The sequence below is a fragment of the Dermochelys coriacea genome, chromosome 5, assembly GCF_009764565.3.
Source record: "Dermochelys coriacea isolate rDerCor1 chromosome 5, rDerCor1.pri.v4, whole genome shotgun sequence".
Taxonomy (NCBI): Eukaryota; Metazoa; Chordata; order Testudines; family Dermochelyidae; genus Dermochelys; species Dermochelys coriacea.
Genome location: NC_050072.1, coordinates 115,456,354 through 115,476,465, shown reverse-complemented (window position 1 = coordinate 115,476,465; position 20,112 = coordinate 115,456,354). Strand labels below are relative to the sequence as shown.

The window sequence follows — 20,112 nt, the reverse complement described above, 5'->3', positions numbered from 1 at the left end:
GATGTAGTCTTCTTACTAGATGGAGATGATGGAAAGCATTTCTTGCTACTGCTATTTGTGTCTAGTTTAAAATTGCCCGAGAGATACATATTTGCTTGATGAGAGGGTAAAGTCCTTGGCAGTGATGCTTGTTGTCTTAAGTGCATCTCATCAGGCTTATCTCTCTTGTGTAGGGTTACCTTGAAGCAGCTGCTTTTATCTATATATCTTTCTCTTCCAGACATTGATGCAATGTGGTACCCTTTTCTTTCCCTAGGGAGGTTCAGATTTCCTTTCACAATGCATGGGATTTGCTCACAGAGCAATCCCAAAATTGAGACTCCATTAAGATTTCTAGAGATGATGATCTGTATCTAAATCCTCCCTTGATACATTAGTATGTGAAAATTACAGCATTTCTTTTACTTGCCATTATGCCAAACAGGACAGATATAGAATAGTCTTGTAATTAAGCTACCTGAACTGGAACTCATGAAATCTGGGTATGTTCCCAGCTTTGCCACAGATTTCCAGCTGGATCTTGGTCATGTCACTTAATCTTTGAGCCTCAATTGTCCACTAGTAAAATGGGGATAATACTTGCTTCCCCTCACTTTGTCCCTTTTGATTGTGAGGTCTTCAGATGGGGATTGTCTGAACCCTGCCTAGGAGAATGAGGTCTGCCCTCAGTTGGGGTCTCTGGAATAATGCTGTAGTAAATCAGTCCAATCAATCAATCAATCATGCCAAGTGGCCAATGGAAAACTTCATGATTTAAATACAAAGTCTTAATGCCAGGAATAGTTCTGGACTTCCTCTATCAGTGGGCAACCAGAGACTTCAGAGAGGAGTATCACTTGAGATCCTGTCTGCAGAGTGATTTTAAATCAGTATCGGCCTCTAACTTCACTTCATCTTCAGTGTGAACATATCCTGCAGTGATGCTACAGTGCTGTTTTTAAATAAAGGGAGAAACTAGAAAACCTCTTTCAGTGGGTAGGCATTCACCTAGAGTTGCAATAGGCTGAATGTGTTAGGACAGTTGGGCTAAACAGACTCTGCACCCTGAGGAATGATCCTTTAGTTGTTCGATCTTTCACTGGATAACCTTGGTGTTCTGTAAATTGTACATTGATTGTACAGCTGGGAACACTTTAAAGACTAGTGGATGTACTGATGGAATCTACTGGCACATCTTTATCCAAATTTTTCTGGTTGTCTTAATACATAAGATCAAGAGGGACTTGCCCAGCGTAGTACAAATGTATCCACCTTGGTCTAAGAACTCCTGGTTTTCCTAACTGCTATGTTTGGCAACACAACCAACTTTGAATTTTCCACTTAGGTTTGCTCATGCACACTTGGTAGAGAACCAAAGAGCCACGTGACCCTTGTAACATGGCTGCTGATCCAGGTGTAAAGAGACAGCAGTTTAGGCAAAGTTATCACAACTCTCCTGTTTATCTAGGAACAAATCCATATCAAGGACATGTTCAGCAATTAAAAAAACAAAACCCTGTTTTTTTGGAATGGTGCACTGAAAGAAATATCAACTGCAACATAGCCCACATACACTCCATGTTGAAGTCCCCACCTCAGCCTAACCCTAGAGCTTTTGGCCAATACCCCTAAAGAGCCATGTAGCAATGTGTACTAGAGTCTCCTCTCGGATGGAAGGATAGTTGACAGCTCACCTCTGTGTAGCCAGATCTTGTTCAAATCATTGCTATCTGATGGCTGCCTGGCAATTACAGCCCAGGCCCTAATGGGCAAAATTGATACTAACAGGGACCCTTAGTGGTGGTCCCTAGTCTTTGTGCTGAGACTCTGTGTTGGAGCATAGTAGATTTGGGTCTAGTATTCATTTAATTTACACTCCGGGATGGAACTGGGTTAGGTAACATTTAATAAATGACACTTTTTAGTTTTGCAGAGGTTGAGTTTAAACTCTCCTTTACAGAAGGAAACCTAATTTGTTGAGTCTTCAGTTTATGTACTGTTGGCTAAAACATGCTAGAGTGAACTGGCTCTTCTCACTTGAGGAGATTCATCAAAGTTAATATGTGTTTAACAAGGTAACCATGCATGCATGCATACATACAAGATTTTATGCTAAAAGCAGTGGTTTTCAACCTGTGGTCTGCAGACCTCTGCGGGTGCACACACTAGGCATTCCAAAGGGGTCCACACCTCCATTTGATTTTTTTTAGGGGTCCGCAAATGGGGGTTGGGGGAAAGGTTGAAGACCACTGGCTTAAAGCAAACAGAATGCTGGAAAATGCAACTTTTAACATTCAGGTGGGGGAAAGGGAGGAATTGCTCATTCAGAATGAAATTTCAGCAAACTTCATCATGGTTTCCAGTTCTACGGATTATATTAAACTGACTGACTAATGGCAATTGGGATTTGAATCTCTCTTCTTAGTGCTACAGCATCTCATTACTGGTAGTAAGGTCCCAGAGGAAGAATTCTTGACTCCTGGCATCGAAGCGGTTAAGTACTCCTAATCGGAACCAAAAGAATCTGTCATAAGAATAGCACTTGAAAACCACAGTGTAACCATATTAAAGAATATTTCTTTGCCTTTTGTTGTGCAGGCATAGAAAGGGGAGTTCATAAAACATCTGTGTGCTCAACCCCTCTGTTTTGAACAATTTGCTTCTCGAAGCATGTTCCTGTCCCTATTTTCAAATGGCAGTTATTCCTAAACAGATACCATCTATGACAAATTTCAGTCTGGAGTCGATTTGTGTTATCAGGCTGATAGATCCTGTGGCAGTGCAATTTATTTAAAATAACAAATGTATATCCAAGGGTGTCAATTTTAAAGAAGTGAAATTGCAAGAAAGTTTTAAAAGTAGAAGGAATCCCTGTTGATTCAAAGAAACACTTCTAAAAGCGTCTTCAAGTGATAAACTACTCTTCCTATGCCCCCTCGCTCCCCGAAAATATGGACTTGTCATAATTACCACAGCACTGAGATGTATGCTCTGGTAATCATTGGTGCCAAGGAGTTGGTGGAAGTTCTTTATTTGTGGAGACAATGTTCTCTCTTCGCACTTTTTTCAGCAGTAATTTGTGTTAGTAAGAGAACAAAAAGCTGAAATCTAGTAATGGATTATTTTTAAGAAAAGCATAAATCTCTTCATTGGTCACAGGTTTGGAGAGAGTTAGTATTTTTAAAAAAGTAGCTAAAAATAAATAGCTTCACTGTCTTTTTTTTCTTAGCCACTATTTCAGAGATGCTTTTGTAAGAGCCACTGTCTTTGCTGTTTACGCTGCAGTTTGTAGGATAATGGAAAATTCCACTAAAACTGTTTTTAAATTGGTGTCTCCAAAGTAACAGCCTGTTGAGTGTTGTGTTATATGTATCATCTTTAAATATTAAAATTGTAGGCTTTCTGGCTGCCTCTCAATTTAGATTGTGTGCTGAGTGGCTTTGACATTGCATAATCTTGATCTTTAGCCATTAAATATTCACCTGTTGAAATAGCTGTGAAAGTTCATTTTTTAGCTGTTAATTCAATGCATATAGATTGCATGAATGGACTGCATATGGAATCATAGTTAAGTAATTGTTGTACTAACGAAAGCCTGGAAAAGAGATACAGGGTGGGAATAAAGAATAGGAGATACTGTACTTTACAGTTACTGTATTGTAGGTAAAGCAACCAGTTTCTGTGGATTTTATGTCAGTAGGGTTTAGAAATTAATTAGCAATCCCAAGCAAGCAAATGCTCCTCTTGCAATAGAGTTGGGCCATCTGTTGATACCGGTCCTTTCTTCTTTCTGTGACTGTCTTGCATTTTTTTTAGGAGCACTAGTTTTGTTAAGCATATATTATCAGTTCGGCATAATTTTACTAGGAAACTTCTGTTATATTTGAGCTTCCTATCACTTCCTTCCTTTTTTTTAAACCTTCTGGCTCTTTCCCCTTTAAAATGACTCCTTTGCCTTCTGTGAATAGATTGCTAATGTAGCACACTTTAAGCATTAAACACTTATTTCTGTCAGTAGTCTGATACAGGATCGCATTTTGCTGCTGCTCTCTCCTGTGTAGCTTTCTGCTAATAATTAGAGGAAGGGGGCATGTCATTCAGGTTTTTTTTTCTTTTCCAGTTTTTGTAGCTGTTTGTGGCCCAAATACCCTTCATTTTTACAATGAAGTAAACTTGTAAGAATTACAGATAGAACAAGACCGCTATGCAATGCAACTCTTTCCCAAACAGTTTATATGAAAGGGATTGCCAGGAAGAATAAATGAAGGAGGAAGTAATTTTTAAAAATGTAACTTTTGGTTTTCTTATTGATATTATAAAAAAAATGCATCCGAGATATATGTAAGAAACAGGGCATATTGTCCTATGGGTCTTGGTGTAGGACTCCTTTGTGGTGGTTTTTGCCTTGCTGGCAGGGAGGAGAAAAGAGAACTAGGGTCCTGCGATTCTTCAAGAATGGGGGAGGAACCTTATTCTGAATTGGCGCCACTGCTCTGTACAGAAATAATGTGTATTTCTTGTGCACGGGATTCCTTTCTCCTAGGAAACTAGTTTACCTCCATTTTTTTCGCTCACACTTGGGAAACATGAAGTGTAGGCTTGAAAGAGATGCCTAAAGCATTAGAAATCCCCCTTACTGTTCATCCAGCGTTTATTCCTCCCTTTCCTTCCCCATAGTATTCAGTAGTTGACCTCCTCCTGTAGCCAGCAGCTTAGTTGCCTCCTGATGTACAGCAGTGTGAATTGAGAGAAGAGTGGTGTCAACCAAAGGCAGTTCTAGCATCTGATGCTGACTTGCATCCCCTCCCAGGATTACTATGGAGGTTGCAAGCTGGGAGGCCATTGCCTTAGGGCTGCTATTAGTGCTGTTTTTTGAACTGGTAATGTCATTCTGCTCTTCACCACAGCCTACAAATGAATGAGTACAAACTCCCTCATTGGGGCACTTGCCCACACAACTGTGGGAGATGAGCAACGTGTTGGATGGAGAAATATCAGCCCTGTTAAGTGTGCATGCAGAAGTGCTGCCTGGTCTTCAATGCATTATTTTGTTTTTAGCAGTTCAAAATTGAGTTGTCATTCTCTTTGGATCAGGCCGTAGATAAACAATTAAAAAATGTGTCTATTTATAGAGAAGTAGAAATATCTGGAATTCGAGTCTAATTGAATAGACTTAACAGCCTTATTTATAAATGCTGGGCTAATTATGGTTTGTAGAAACATCTCAGTCGGAGATAGTATCTGACCTGCAGTCACCTATTCCTTTATTTGTAATAAAATAGTCTAACACAAGATAAGTCATTGCTCTTTCCCTACATAGTGCATGGAGGTGTCACTGTTTGCTACTTCCCGTGAGGGCTGATGTCTAGAGCAATAGATCCAAAGCAGGCGAGAGGGAAAGCTTTGTTTTTTTGTTTTTTACCTGTAATTTTAAACTTGGTATGGAGCCACTACTTTGGATAGAGCATCCCTGTATATATCTAGTATTGTCGATGTTTGGTTTAGTATGGCATTCCCTTATCTAGTGACAGAGGAGAAATGTCAAATTGGTGCTGAAGTGATACAATAAGCCAACACAGCTAATGGTACCTTTGTCAGTCCATTACTTGAAGGGCCACGTGTGCTCCTCAGCACAAAGGGACTGAATTCCTTAGCTGTTCTGCAGCTCTAGGGGATGGTCTTGTCTGGTTAGAGTTAAAACCAGTTGGGCCATGTATGGAAAGTTTGTGCTGTTCCTATTCTGTGGACAAAGGGCATGAGGCTCTAATTCTATTAATACAGCACCTTTCACAAGCACTAAATTTGCACTCTTCCAAAAAAAACAAAAAAAAAAAAAAACCCACTCTGCAAAGTACTGCATACCACAAGAGGCAAAATAGATATGGAAGACATGATATGGTTAGATCACATTATATGGACTAGTTTACTGTTCTGGGAGACTAGAGGACAAGTGCTTTCAGCTACCTGAAATTGTGGGTATTCTGGGTTCTTGTATGGCCCTCATTAGCAAATGAGGAGCTCACAAATCCTCGCCTTTGTATTTATTGTATTTATGAAGCATCTAGCTAGGCATAGGCCAGTCTGGGTCCACAATATAGTTCAGCACGTTTTAGAATATATGGTTAATCCTTGTTCTAAAACTCTAATAATGATAAGCTGCCACTAATGAGTGAAGGATTGAAATCCTAACTAGATTTTCTCCTTGTCGACAAGAACACTGGACTTTATCTGTTTGTCCTTTAAATGGAAAACAGCATTAAGGTTACCTGAATAGCATGGGTATAGAAGAACATTTTTTATGGGATTTAAAAAAAAACAAACCCAAAAACCCTCAGTGAAGAGCCAAAGCTGCCTGATTTTTAACCAAGATGTTTTTGAGAATCTTCTACTTTATTTCTAATAGTTGTTTTTGGATTGGATAAATGTCAAATAAGTGTGTGGGGGAGGGGGGATGATTATCAAGATTGATAAAATGTAACCTCTCTAGCTACCCTAAATGGAAAGATGCCAAATGATACATTCTGCCCCTCGTGCCCTGTTTGTACAGACTTTGATTTTAATGTGATTTTAGCAATAAAGGTGACAGTTTAGCTATGTTGACTTCAATGGGAGTGCTGGATGCTCAGCATATTAGGAAATCTGGCTGCTGCTTTAAGGGCTTAAGGATTTAGGAGCCTGCTTTTAGGCACATAGTCTTGAAAACCTTCGCAGAAATGTTTATCACTATTGTATCGAGGTGTCTTGAGTCGTCCTTAAAGTAACTGGTTAGTATTCCCAATATCTGATGTCCAAGAGAATCCAGAGAATTTAGACTATCAGTCAGATTTGATTATGGGACCCTAGCATTGTTTCAGAATGTGCAAAAAACCCAGCATGGTCTATACCCTCCCTGGCTATTTATTCTTAAAAATAGTTACAGAATTATCTAGCATTTTTAGCTCTGTTTGTCTAATTCTGACATTTAGGAATGTTTGTATTTTATTTTGGGGGAGAGTCAGACAACTATGCAATAGGAGGTGGGCAACACTTGCAATACTGGAGTAGCAAAGCTGCCAATGTGTTGATTGCCTTTCTTAAGGCATCTGTGGCCCTGATCTCAAAGCTAACTTTAATTCTTGCATTTTTAGTGTGTAGGGAGAATGAAAGGAATGGATAAAAATGGAACAGATTTTTCTGATAAAGAAATGGATAGGATATTTTTTCTGTTTTTTAATCTTATCACAAAAGGACTTAAACTAGTGTCAAAAGAGCACTTTTTTTTACTCCAACAGCTGGCTTAAGTGTCCATTCACACACCATTCTTCTCCTTTGCTCTGGAATACGGCTTTAAACTACAACTTAACTGGCTTGGGGTACTAAATAAATCCTATTCCTTTGCCTTGTGGTGGTCTTTTGATTATTTCAGGGCTTGGGAGCTGTGCCCCGGCTCCGCTCCAGCTCCAGGCAAAAACCTGCAGCTCCACTGCTCCGGAGGTGCTCCGCGCTCCAGCTCTGGGCTCCGCTCCAAAGTCCTGGATTATTTGACGCTTAAGGCAACATTGGAAAATAAGTTTTAGCTCACTGAGCAGTATTTTTGTAATTACCTTGTAGTCATTTGAATAAGTGGGAGACGCAATTTTTTTTGTCCCATTTCAATCGTAGTCTGAGTAGTTTTTTTTAAAAAAGAAAAATAAATTACCCTCCCTTTCCCAAGGTTTCCTATGCGCGACCAAGTTCAGCTTCTATCAGAGATGCAAATTTGTACGTCAGTGGACTTCCAAAAACAATGACCCAGAAGGAACTGGAGCAGCTCTTTTCTCAATATGGACGCATTATAACTTCTCGTATTCTAGTTGACCAAGTCACTGGTAAGTAGGCAGCTGCTCGGCACTGTCTCTTTCACTTTCTCAGACTGGCAGGTTGTGAAATATTCCACCTTCCAAGGCAGCAGACTTGCCTCCAGAACATATCAAAGGTATATGTGGGCCAGAAAATGTAATTTTCTGCTGGAATTCTTCATAAATATGCATGGACAAAAATAGATCGTGGAGTGGAGTCAGCTAGCCTGAGTCATTTCTACCCTGAAGGTGCAGGTTTGAAGCCTGTTTCATGGCTTGTAATTTACAGCTACTATAATCTTTGTTTCTAAGCTTCTGTGTGAAAATAGTCCCTGTGCTCCTTATAAAATACTAATAAACAATCTTTTTATAAAAAGTAAAATGTTATGCAGTGATGCACAGCTAGTTCTCTCAGGCTAGGATTACACAAGACCCGAACTGGTAATTGCTGTTAAGACTGTTTTCAAGGTTGCATCATTTACTATGGGCACATAGAAGAATAGGAACTTCGAGATCCTTAGGAGCAGATAAATTCTGTACTTAGCAGTGCTAGCACAGACTAAAAGCAAACTAGGAATTCTGGTAGGTTAGATACTTTTCTTACCATGTGCCTCAGATATAGACTGGATGCCACAAAATGTCCAAGGGCATCTTTTTACTAATCGGATTCAGACAGGATGTGTCATTTTTCTGTATACTCGTGACAGTTCAACTGGCTGACTTGAATTTCAGAAGTAGTATATCTTCTGTCTACATCAAAGTTCTCCTATAAAGGCTGGCACAGAACATCAAATAAAAAAGGAGACAGTTTTCATGGACTGTATTTAAACAATGTACAACTAGTGCTGGGGCATAGAAAATGATTCTCCTCTCAAAAACCTTTCAGTCCCTTCCGTTCCCCTGACCACTTCATGTCTGTTTTTTTCTTTCTAATCCCATTGACCCCCATAGTGACAGTTTGGTGGATGGAATGTCCAACTGTAATGTCAGTGTTTGACAAAATCATGGGAAAGAAACATTTTTTGACCTTTCTAATTTGTTCTCTAAATGGGATATAAAGTTGGCTATAAAAGAAAAGTAAACTCAAACTTTGTTGAAAGCATAACACCAAGAAAGCATGTTTTATGTATAATAGTGTGTGAAAACTTATCGATAATTAGTGTGCAATTGCATGTAGGTATTGTATAGCTGGAAAAACTGAGAGATGCATGTTGCAGTCTGCCCAAGTGAAACACCAATTTTGTGGTAGCCAGAATTAGAATATGCAGTTTTCCAGTCGCAAGCCTAACAATCCACTAAATACTCATTACATTTCTCATGAGTATTCATGTGGAAATAGCATGTATGATCTGGTACCAAAATAAACAGGTGAATAGACTTCTAAAATGTATAAAAATACAGCGTGTAGTACACCCTAAATACAGTGGGTAGAAGACCCTAATATACATTCTCATATGAATTAATGTAAGAACTGTTTTTTATCCTAGAGAAGTATTGTGCAGCCTTCTAAGTATTTTTTTTACACTATTCTAAAGGCAAAGGGAAGCGTTAGATTCAAAATGATCTGAAGAATACTGTTGTGACACAAACTGACAGATAAGAAATGCAAAGTTGAGTCTGTGCCATTCAGCTCTTTAAACTTCCTTACTCTTGTTCCTTGTCATTTTGATGTTATAAATGGTCATTGATTGATGCTAGAATTTTTTTCCCCTTAAATAATTTTAAGAGCTTGTGGACAAACTTCTAACTTTTCCTTGTCCTTTTGCTGATGACACAAAATGTAATAGGACACTGAATAATTCCAATTTCCTCCTATACCCGTTAATTTGTCCAAGTAAACTGAATTCATTTTAAACCACTTGTTTGAGGTTTAATGTGCTCCTTAGTTCGTTTGTTCTTCCTTTACTATTCGTACCCTCCTTGCTTCCTGCCTGCACCAAATGTTTCCATGTCGCCCCCTCCCTTCCACAATATATATCTTAAATCTATAGACAAGGAAAGCTGGAAATAGGCTCTTTTGTTGAGGGAGCTAAAATGCTGTGCAGTGAAATAGTGAAATCCTGCATCAAGTTTATAGGAACATGAACACTGACTATTAAAATAGCAGAAATTCCCATTGTTGCAACCCAGAACCTTGAACATGGCACAATTATTGTAGGCATCCTTTCTCCAGTGCACCCTAAATGGGCTGGAAGTTGGGGGGATGTTGCTACAAATATTTTAATTCAAAAATACTTTTAGTCTGTTTATCCTTGAAATCTAGTCTACTGTATGGCTGGTTCTGAAGTCTTTTTCAAAGTGCCAGGTAAAGAGAGTCTAGAATCAACTGAATTCAGAAATTTTTTTCCACTCTAACTGCCTGAATACTGTCACAGCTAGAATTCCCTTTCCCCTCCCCGATCTCCTTTTGCATACAAAGTGGCTCAGATGTACTGTGTGGCCTGTTGTATTTGTAATTAATAGGTGTGGGTAGTATTAGAAAAGTCACATTTTGCACTTGTTGCCAGAACTGAATTTCTGCTGTGGAAGTTTTGTTTATAACCTGTAAACCTACATTTAATCTTCCTAATGTTGGGCATTCTACAAGTCTCCTGAATTAATCAATCAACATGTGCTTCTTTCACTCTATGCAGGGGTATCAAGAGGTGTAGGATTCATCCGATTTGACAAGCGGATTGAAGCAGAAGAAGCTATCAAAGGTTTGAATGGGCAGAAACCTCCAGGTGCCACAGAGCCAATCACCGTAAAGTTTGCTAACAATCCAAGCCAAAAAACCAATCAGGCCATCCTTTCCCAGCTGTATCAGTCTCCAAACAGAAGGTATCCAGGACCTCTAGCTCAGCAGGCTCAACGCTTTAGGTAAGTCAAATATGTTACGTTTATGGCTGAACCATTGAATTCTGGAATTGCCATGGGCCTGCCCATTTCAGTTTCCTCCTGCCCCATTCTCTTCCTGAAGTGATCCGCCCCTCCCTGCCGTTCATATGAGACTTCATATTTTTGAATATGCAAATACAAGGTGCAGAAAAATAAAAAAAAATAAAATAATAAAGCACTGCCGTCTAACCAGACCAGAGCTTCTAAATATCTAGTAAACTATTTAATGAGCAACATTTAATGTTAAGACAGGATATTTTTTCCCAAGCCGGAATTGGTAGAGAATCATGATTTTTAAAGTTACTTTTAATTTCTTGGAGTACTATTGACTTCATAAGCAAGTCAATTCAGTTAATGTTGGTTTAGACAATTTAATTTCCTCCTTGGCCATATTGTGTGCCACAGCCAAAACATGATCCCCCATCCTACCTTTCACTTACTTTTTTTTTTTTGTCTAGTTAGAGATCTAAATTCTGCTTGCATATATCTGTTTGACCCTACACTTCCATTTTTAAAATGTAGCCACATATCTTGTGTGGTGTGTACTTTTTTGGTGGATCTTTTTTTTCCCATGCTTTTGAGTTTACAGCCATAAACATTTCTCAGTAATATTTAGTGTATCAAAAAAGGACAGATGGTGAGAAACAAATACTGTATCTACATTCATAAACCCGATGGCTTTGTTTTTCTATCAGTAATTTTTGCTTTTTGTTTTTTTTCCTGGTGTGTGAGACTAGAATGCATTAAACATTGAAAAACTGAAATATACAGTAAAAAGTCTGTTCTCTCTAAGTAAAAACTGGATCAGCTGATATATCCTTGAAAAGTGTGCACATAGTTACAAAAGCTGCAAGCTGGCCACCCTCACTAGAAGGCTGAATGCCCAAACAAACATCATAGACCACATTTCTGGCAGACGTTCTAAATGTTTGTTTACATCTCCGCTAAGCAGATCACCAGTGACTACAGTCGTACAGCTCCACAACCTCTTGGCATTCAGTGCTGGTGACATGAAGTGCCCCCCTGCCCAGTAATGCTCCAGTGCTGACCAGGCAGTCTGTTTTAGGGGAAAGGGTAACTGGTTTAATTCAGTATTCAGTGGATTTCCTTAACTAGGGTATAAAAAGATTATTAAGCTGCAGAAAACCGCTGAATATTGAATAAAAATAGACTTGCCCTTTTTCCATATGCAGACTGCCTGCTCCAGTGCTGACTGCAGGAGTGGAAATTGCACTGCTAAGACGACACATCCCAGAATGCACTGTGCTGAAGTAAGCTCATGGGGGAGTTGTTTTGCGGACCTGAAAACAGAGGTAAATTCTTGCTGCCAAAGCCTCTGTCTTGTGGCATTCAGCACCTTCTGGTAAGATTGGCCATCAAAATCCTGGAGTCCTTTCTATTTTAGGTACAGTTATTTCCATTAAAAAGTCTATTTTCTTATAGCCATTATAACTGAGGTATCTCTAATACCAGTGGCATAGTATCTGTACGTGTTAGCTCTTGAATAGTGATCATGGTGTCTGTCCCAGTCTTTTAATCTATTATGTGAATAATAGGGATATGCCAGCTGTTACTATTCCCTAAAGGATCCCATGTGTTCCACAGTTATGGAATTTATCCTGTTCTTAGATCCTGGAACATAATTTTGCAGGTTTAATATAAAATAATCTTCCTAGTTGATATGGTTGCAGAAAGAGTACAAACAGAGGCAGTGATGTCTGCTTGTGTCTGAAAGCAGCTTGAAACAATTGCTGAGAGGGAAATGTGAATTGTCCTATCAAACTCAACAATAAGGCGTAATATTTTTGTGTTCAAAACACTTTATAGACACTAATTGAATCTCACAAGCTGTGAGTTAGATGGATAAGTATGGTCTTCCCTATTTTTTACAGGTGGGAAAGGTGAGGCAGAAAAGTGAAATTACTGGCTAAAGGCCACACAGTGAATCAATGGCAGAGGCAGGATTCGAATTTGGGGCCTTTTGACTTATTCCTTCAGAACATGCTGTCTTGTCAATAGGGTTAACTTTTAAAATGCGTCATAATTTTACATCCATTTTATATATCTTAGGGCTTGTATAGCAAACATAATTGTAGTATATAACTCTTATTTCATTTGTTGTTTACTTCACGAAAAACCTCTACCCAATATGTTGGTTCCATAATCCCCAATATCTCTCAATAAACTTCCCTCTAATAGCTTCTGCTGTTCAGTTACATGGTTTTTGATAAATAATTTGGTAGTATCCTGAAAATGTATGGCCAACCTGAAATTTAATTAAATTTCAAATTGAAGACAAGGGATATTCTGTTGTACTAATTATATTATCAGGCCCTTCCAAACTGTGTTGTGATGAGTGCCCAGAAATCAAGGCATCCAAAATCACTCTTGAAAATTTTGTCCCTTTCTGTTTTTAAACTTAATCAGAAATGCTCGCTGAATTTCCAGTCTGGTGCACTGGAGCACTGTAGAATCCAGGTCCTCTAACTCAGGTTAAATCAAGCTCACCAGTGCATGAAGCCTTACTATGGCCATGTCTGCACAAACAAGTAGTACTGCTGTAACGACAGCTGCATAGCTATACTGGTACAAACCCCCTCAGGTGGATACAGTTATACTGGTATAAATGTGCTTATAGCAGTGTGGCTTTATTCCTGCACAGGAAGGAGAATAAGCTACACTGGTATAAGCTACCTTTATATTAGTTATTCACGCATATAATAATACAGCCCTTTATATGAACACAATTATACCAATATATCTATATTGGCTAAAAGGTGTGATGTTTTTAGCCTACATAGCTATACCAATATAACATCTGAATGTAGACTAGACCTTATGTGGTAAATTTATTTCCTTCAGTGAGGTGATGCCTACTGAGGGTTGACCTTAAATTCATTTGTAACTTAATTATAGAAAAATTCCATCCAGATTAAATGCCGGTTTAAAATTCTGCCTAAATAGATTGACTTAATTTTTAAAGGTTTAGAGCAGTTTTAAACATTTGTACCTAAGTTAATGCACCCAAATAAGTGCCCTGGGTGTCAGATGTGCTGAGCACTTTCAGTTCTCAGTATAAATACACAGGAGGTGAGTGTTGAATGCTTCTGAAATTTAAACTGTTTAGGGGCCCCCGTTTGGAAAACTTGGCTTGGTTGTTTTGTAAATTCATTTTAAAACACTTCACAGTACAAGTGTATTGTACAGGAAGTCTGAGTAGGGAAGGGACACTGATAAATATAAAGTACTTAATTGTGGTGTCCTTCGGTTTTAATGTGTACTATTCGTAAATTAAAGCAAGCATGATCTCAAAATGCTAGTTCATGACCAGTGGTTCTTGGGTAAGTACTGCCTGGGCAAAAAACTACAAACTCTATCATGTTGCACTTGAAAAAGCCTCTCCTCCCCAGAAGTTGCTGTAGCTTTGTTTGAAATTAAAATATAATTTTTAATTATGCTACTCATTTCATTTTGTGCTTCAGAAAACGATATAAATGATAGCAATGTTCGCTGATCAGAATTTCTGGGTTACTGAAAACTGGAAATAGTAAATCAAACTGCGGTGACGTAATAGTGAAATTTATTATTTTGACGGGAACTTGGCTCTAGTCTTCATAGTTAGAAAATATTTAGTTTTATTTGTAAAGTTGAGTGTAGCTTTGAGTTTCCGCAAGCAGCAAGCCTCCTTTTCTTTCCCATTATAATACCTACTAGGAGATACCTGCTGTTGCTCTTCAACTTAATACAGCAGTTGGTTTTATTATAAAAAAAAAAATTAAAAGGACAAAGTTTTGTATCTGTTATAATAGTTCTTAAAAGTAGTTTGACTAATACATTCTAGGAAGATCATAGCTCCATGTATTGCAGAGAAGGAGCTTGGAGCATACTGATTTTTCTAAAGTTTTCAAGAGAACTATATAATGTACATGACAGTATTTCAGATTTCTTACTATTCAAAAATAGCACTCGTGGGGTAGGTTTCTTTGGGACTCTTATTTTTTTTCCTTACGGCAGCTCAAATACTGTATTCTGTGTCAGGAATAAATGACTAGATTAATTGAGATTTCACCTTTAGATTACAGGTTCAATCAACTCAAATGAGTAGATACTGAAAAGCTGCAATTTGATTGTTCAGTGGCATGACATGATGTGATTTGGTGATCTCGGTCCATGTTCTATTGGATATGATCCCACCACAAAACACCTTCAGAAATGGTGCTCATTGACAGTCTCGGAGAAAAATTATTGAATGTACATTGGGGGGGGAAATGCCATTTTGCCCTTTGAGGGTAGTTCCCTTATCTTCATCCTCCCTTTAAATAGGTGTTCAATGAGATGTTGATACAAAGCATTGTATTGCCTTTCTGCCGGAGGTATAGGCATTATTCAGGCACTTCCCAATATAAACACATCTTTTGGTCGTCTTACTAAAAGAAAGGGCACTGTGGACGGATGTCCTAATGTGAACTAGGACAGCTACTTAATTTTTTTTTCTTGTTTAGCTGATTTTAACATCTCACTCAGCATAAAATAAACCATTCCCTTTTTACTGAATGTACAGGCAATTCATATTTTGTAGAGTCCTAAACTGTAAAGTAAGAGAGGGAATATTCTGGGTTATTTCCCCTTGTCATGCATGAGTTTTCCCAGAAGGAAGTCTGAGTCTCTCCATGGAGCCTCATTGTTTGAGAATCACATGTTAGATGTTAATTTATAAGTTTAAATCTTCAAGGATGCTCTGGCATCCTCGCGTTTGTTGCATTCCACTTATCAAAGGATTTGCAGCTGGGCAAGGAGGCATTGACACAGCTACTTAACAAGTTCTGGGGAAAAAGTGTAATGCTAATAGCAGGTCTGCCTTCCTATGTTGGAAATAAATTTCCAGCAAAACAAGAACAGTGGAATTAGGGTGACCAAATGACAAGAATAAAATGTCGGGACACGTGGGGGGGTAGCCACAGGCTCACCCCCCAACCAGGGCCAGCTCCAGGTTTTTTTGCTGCTCCAAGTGCAAAAAAACCCAAAAAGCTGGAGTGCTGCCGAAGCAAAATATCGGGACAAATGGTGTCCCGACCGTACGTTGGTCAGGACGTGGGACAGTCCTGATTTTATCGGGACATCAGGTCACCCTAAGTGGAATTGAGAATACGGAACAATTTTATGTTTTTATTTCTATAATTTGAGAAGTGTTCTCCTAACAACTGTCTATATAATAGAGAAATGTAGACTGATCTGGGTACATCTATGCTCCCCATCAACATAGTATCAATGTCGCTCAATAAGAGCTGAATCTTATATGAAAGCTGATTTTCTGGAGAACTCCAGTGCGCTTGTGGTCACTGGTGACTGCATAACTTTCTACACTAATCTGGAGACTAGAAACTTGTTTCTACACACAACTACCTGATGGAAATGTGAGCGTGCATGTTGTTTGAGGACATGTGCCTGTTCTTGCAGTAACCTCATGTATTGTAAGGTATGTCACAGTTCTTAGCAGCTTTCAGACTTCTCATACACATTCTGTGGAATACAGTTCAAGGAAACTGGCAATAATATACTGAGTTTCCTTAGAAGAATAGGAGAAAATCCAGAGACTGAATACTTTGCTAAATGTTTTGCAGGTTGGACAATCTGCTCAATATGGCTTATGGAGTAAAGAGGTAATAAAGAATCATATTAGGTTGATAATAACTTTTCCAACAAACTAGTTCTTTAGAGAAAGTATTTTGGAGTATTGTAAATACTTTTTTTTTCCCTTAAGGTTTATGTTGGGTTCTTTTTGCATGTCGAGACGTTCAACTGAAACTGTTTTCATTTCAGTCCATCGTTCACTAAAGGGAAAACCTCTTGTATCTATTCCATGGAATTCCTCTTGATTTTTATCATTAATCCTCAAGTTTTTGGCATGGTTTTCCTTTTTTAAAATGTTTATTTCTTCTAGCCAGTCACTTGTGTTGTGCCATTCAGCATTGTGCATAATCTCTGTACACTTTGAATGTAACTTGCAGTGTTAAATTTAATTTGGTTGGAATGTTCATGCAAACTGTAAATAGTCTATATTTGCTTTAAAAAATAGCTTTGGGGGGAACTGACTGTAAACAGCCCCTCTTTTATTCTTATTCTTGATTCTTTGTTTCCCACATTGTTTAGTAGGTTTTCACCAATGACCATTGATGGAATGACCAGTTTGGCCGGAATTAATATCCCTGGACATGCAGGAACAGGATGGTGCATTTTTGTGTACAATTTGGCACCTGATGCAGATGAGAGCATTCTGTGGCAAATGTTTGGACCCTTCGGAGCAGTAACCAATGTGAAGGTCATCCGTGACTTTAACACAAACAAGTGCAAAGGTTTTGGATTTGTGACTATGACCAACTATGATGAGGCAGCCATGGCAATAGCCAGCCTGAATGGATACCGTCTTGGGGACAGAGTCTTGCAGGTCTCCTTTAAAACAAACAAAACGCACAAAGCCTAATGAGTTATCCTCAATCCATTTATATATGAAAACTATACAACAAAGGCAAGTTAAGAGAAACTTTATACATTAGTAAATGTCTTTGTAAGTCAGTGTTGAAATGGGGATAAAATGACTACTTAGCATCCTAAGAATATGTGACATTTTTTTATTGCTAGTATTTGAATTAAAACTTCTTAAATATCTTTTATGTTTGAATATGGACAAGAGGTACAGGGTTTTTACCTGTCACAATGCATTCTATTGCCTTCTTTGAAGAAGGTGGACCTTTTAAAATGTTTCAGCTAAGGGAAGAAGTTTCTTTTCTTTTTACATAACTGCCTTGAACATGTGAGTAAATATTGAGGCTTTGTGTTGTAATGCCTAACTTGGTTGTTTTATGTTGTATTTTCCTGATTAGCTTTGTGTTTAATTTACATTTAATGCATTGCTGTTTTGTCTGTTTAAGAAAAGTATTTTGAAGTTTACATTTTATTTATAAAGTTATAAACAGTATTTATTTTGTAATTATGATTTGGGTTTGGGATGGGGGGGTACATTATAATAAAAGCTTATTGTAAGAATACTGGAGAACTTTTCGTAAAGCAGTACCTTGCCAAAGAGATAAGAGCCTCTTTGATGTGGGTTTAAAAAAAGCATCTATTTTTATAAAAAAGAAAAATTTGGAGAAACTTTTTACTGGTCCTGGAACAAATATTTTGACTTGAATACTTTGAGAAATCTCTTCATATGACACCTAGTGAGCTTTTAAAACTTACCAGGAAATTTGCAATGGTTGGGGGAAAATTTAGAAAGATTTATGATGTAGAAATACTTTTGAGATCTTTGTATTAAGAAGTAGAATCAATGGGAAACACTGGTGGTTTCATTTTTGTAATCATCAGTGAAATCTCTGATCATCCTGGTTATTATGTGATAGGTGGCTCACATTAATTTGTGATTTTGAAACAAATGAAAATTAAAAAAAAAATATATGAGCAGGCAAGAAATTTAAATTACCGAGAGATGGGGGAAAAAAGAAATCTGTTCTTCCTAAAGAATTCCCTTCAGATAGAGCTCATGGTGTTTAGTGATGTACTTGCAGTATTGTTTGAAGAATTGTTTTGTCTTAAGAAAAGACGTTGCACATGGTTTGCGCTGCAGCAAATCAGCAAAAGCAGTCTGAGTTGGATATATTTGAAAGTATTTTGAAAGTTATGTTCAAGGCTAACACCTGAGCTTTGTGTAATGTAAATAAGACCTTGCGTTTATGAACCTTTCAGCTAATTTTGGTTTCGGTTTATTTTTGACTTACGTTGCCAAGTGATGTTCAGATTTTGAATGTTTTCGTATGAGTTTTTTCCTTTGTAAATGGCATTAACATTGTTACTTGAGGTCTGCTTATTCATTTTCATTGTCCTGAGGACTTGAATTTACAGTGCATCAGATTTGTTGCTAATTTTGTCTGTAGATAGTCTAGCTTCAGCTGTTTATGGTGATGCTACATTTTTGTTTATAAATATGTTTGTGGTAAAAATGAGTATAACCATAGGATTTGAACAAATTTCCTTACATTTTCATACAAAAATCATAAATACCTGTATACTATTAAATTTAACTTTGTATGATGCTTAAATCACTATTTGGGGAAATAAAAGTCTTTACCATGTATTGAAGAAATTTAAGAAAAAATATTTTCTGATTAGCATCTAGCTTATAATAAATTTTTTAAAAAGCTGAGGGCTATAATGCCTTCACCAGGATGCACTGACAACTATATAGTTACGTCCTGCTTTTTGTATAAACTGAGATGCTCATATGCTTCCCCTTAGAGCAAGCAATGTGCTTATGCATAACATAGTTGTACATTATCTTTGCAGTTGCTTTTGGTTCTTATTCTTTTAGACTGTAGTTATAAATTTTTCAGTATAGTACAGTACATATACTGTGAAGCGCGTGCTAAAGTGAATAAGCGAGTTTTCATGCTGACCCACTCAATGCTATTCAAAACTCAATTGACTTCCTGAGCACTCTCTCATTCTTAGGTGCACTTAGATTGTTGAAGCTTCTCCTCTGCATTAAAACTTGTATATACTTTAGAAAATAAAAAAACTTTCCAATATGGAGAAAACAGTAGCTACATGCTTCTTTCCTATACTACTGTAGCAAACAAAGGCATTGATGAGAAGGCATGTAAATTGGGTTTCACTTTACAGTGTTTATCAGAGCACTTAATAAAATGTAAGGCTGGTATTTATTTGAAGTTGTACAGTATTACTTCACATCTGTTGGAATAGAAAATATATTCTGTTTAGTATTTAAGAGGCTGTACATGTTTTCTTTTGTGTTTGGATCCTTTGTACTTTTTCATGTTCAGTACATCAATAAACAAAGTTGAAGGGAAGACAGTCTGACGAGCAGATCTTTTTAACTTTTTCCTCTGCTTTAATGGCTATTCTCATTGGGTGAAAGGTTTTCCTCTAGTGGACAGGTTGTTCAGCGGGGTGGGGGGAATAATGGAGCCAAATACTGCTCTCTGTTAAGTCAGGGTAAATTCAGAATCACTCCATTGGTTTTACTGGAGTTATTCTTAGCTTGTGCTGGTGTAAATGAGGCCAGAACTCAGCCTAGTCTGTACAAACCAAATACATTTTTTTTGTAGCAAGCTGAGATGTTAGGTCATTTCAGTAGCACACATTGGATAAGTGCAACCCTGAAAAGAAACTAAGTTTACTACGTAGAGACAGTGTCATTTGTGATTTATTTTACAGTATTAATCTTGTCCCCTGTATCCAAAACCAGGGTTATACATTTCTAATTAATCCACCATCCTTCTTGTTAGTGTGTGTGTGTGTGTGTGTGTGTGTGTGTGTGTTGCGGAGACAGTTCCCAATTAGTGTATTAAAGTTCTTCCCCAGTCTGCTTTTAAAGAGTTTCTCCTAATCACACTGGTTTTGTTCACTTTGATTCCCTGAACAT

General features: G+C 37.8%; 1 protein-coding gene across 1 annotated transcript in view; it reads left to right on the top strand.

Moving 5' to 3' along the window:
* The window catches only part of ELAVL2 (ELAV like RNA binding protein 2), a 146,720-nt gene extending 127,183 nt beyond the window's left edge, over window positions 1–19,537 (top strand). Inside the window, 4 exon segments of the mRNA XM_043514973.1 lie at window positions 7,673–7,826; window positions 10,430–10,655; window positions 16,295–16,333; window positions 16,827–19,537. Of these exon segments, the coding sequence (XP_043370908.1) occupies window positions 7,673–7,826; window positions 10,430–10,655; window positions 16,295–16,333; window positions 16,827–17,154 (747 nt within the window). The 3' untranslated portion in view covers window positions 17,155–19,537.
* Window positions 19,538–20,112: the final 575 nt, after the last annotated feature.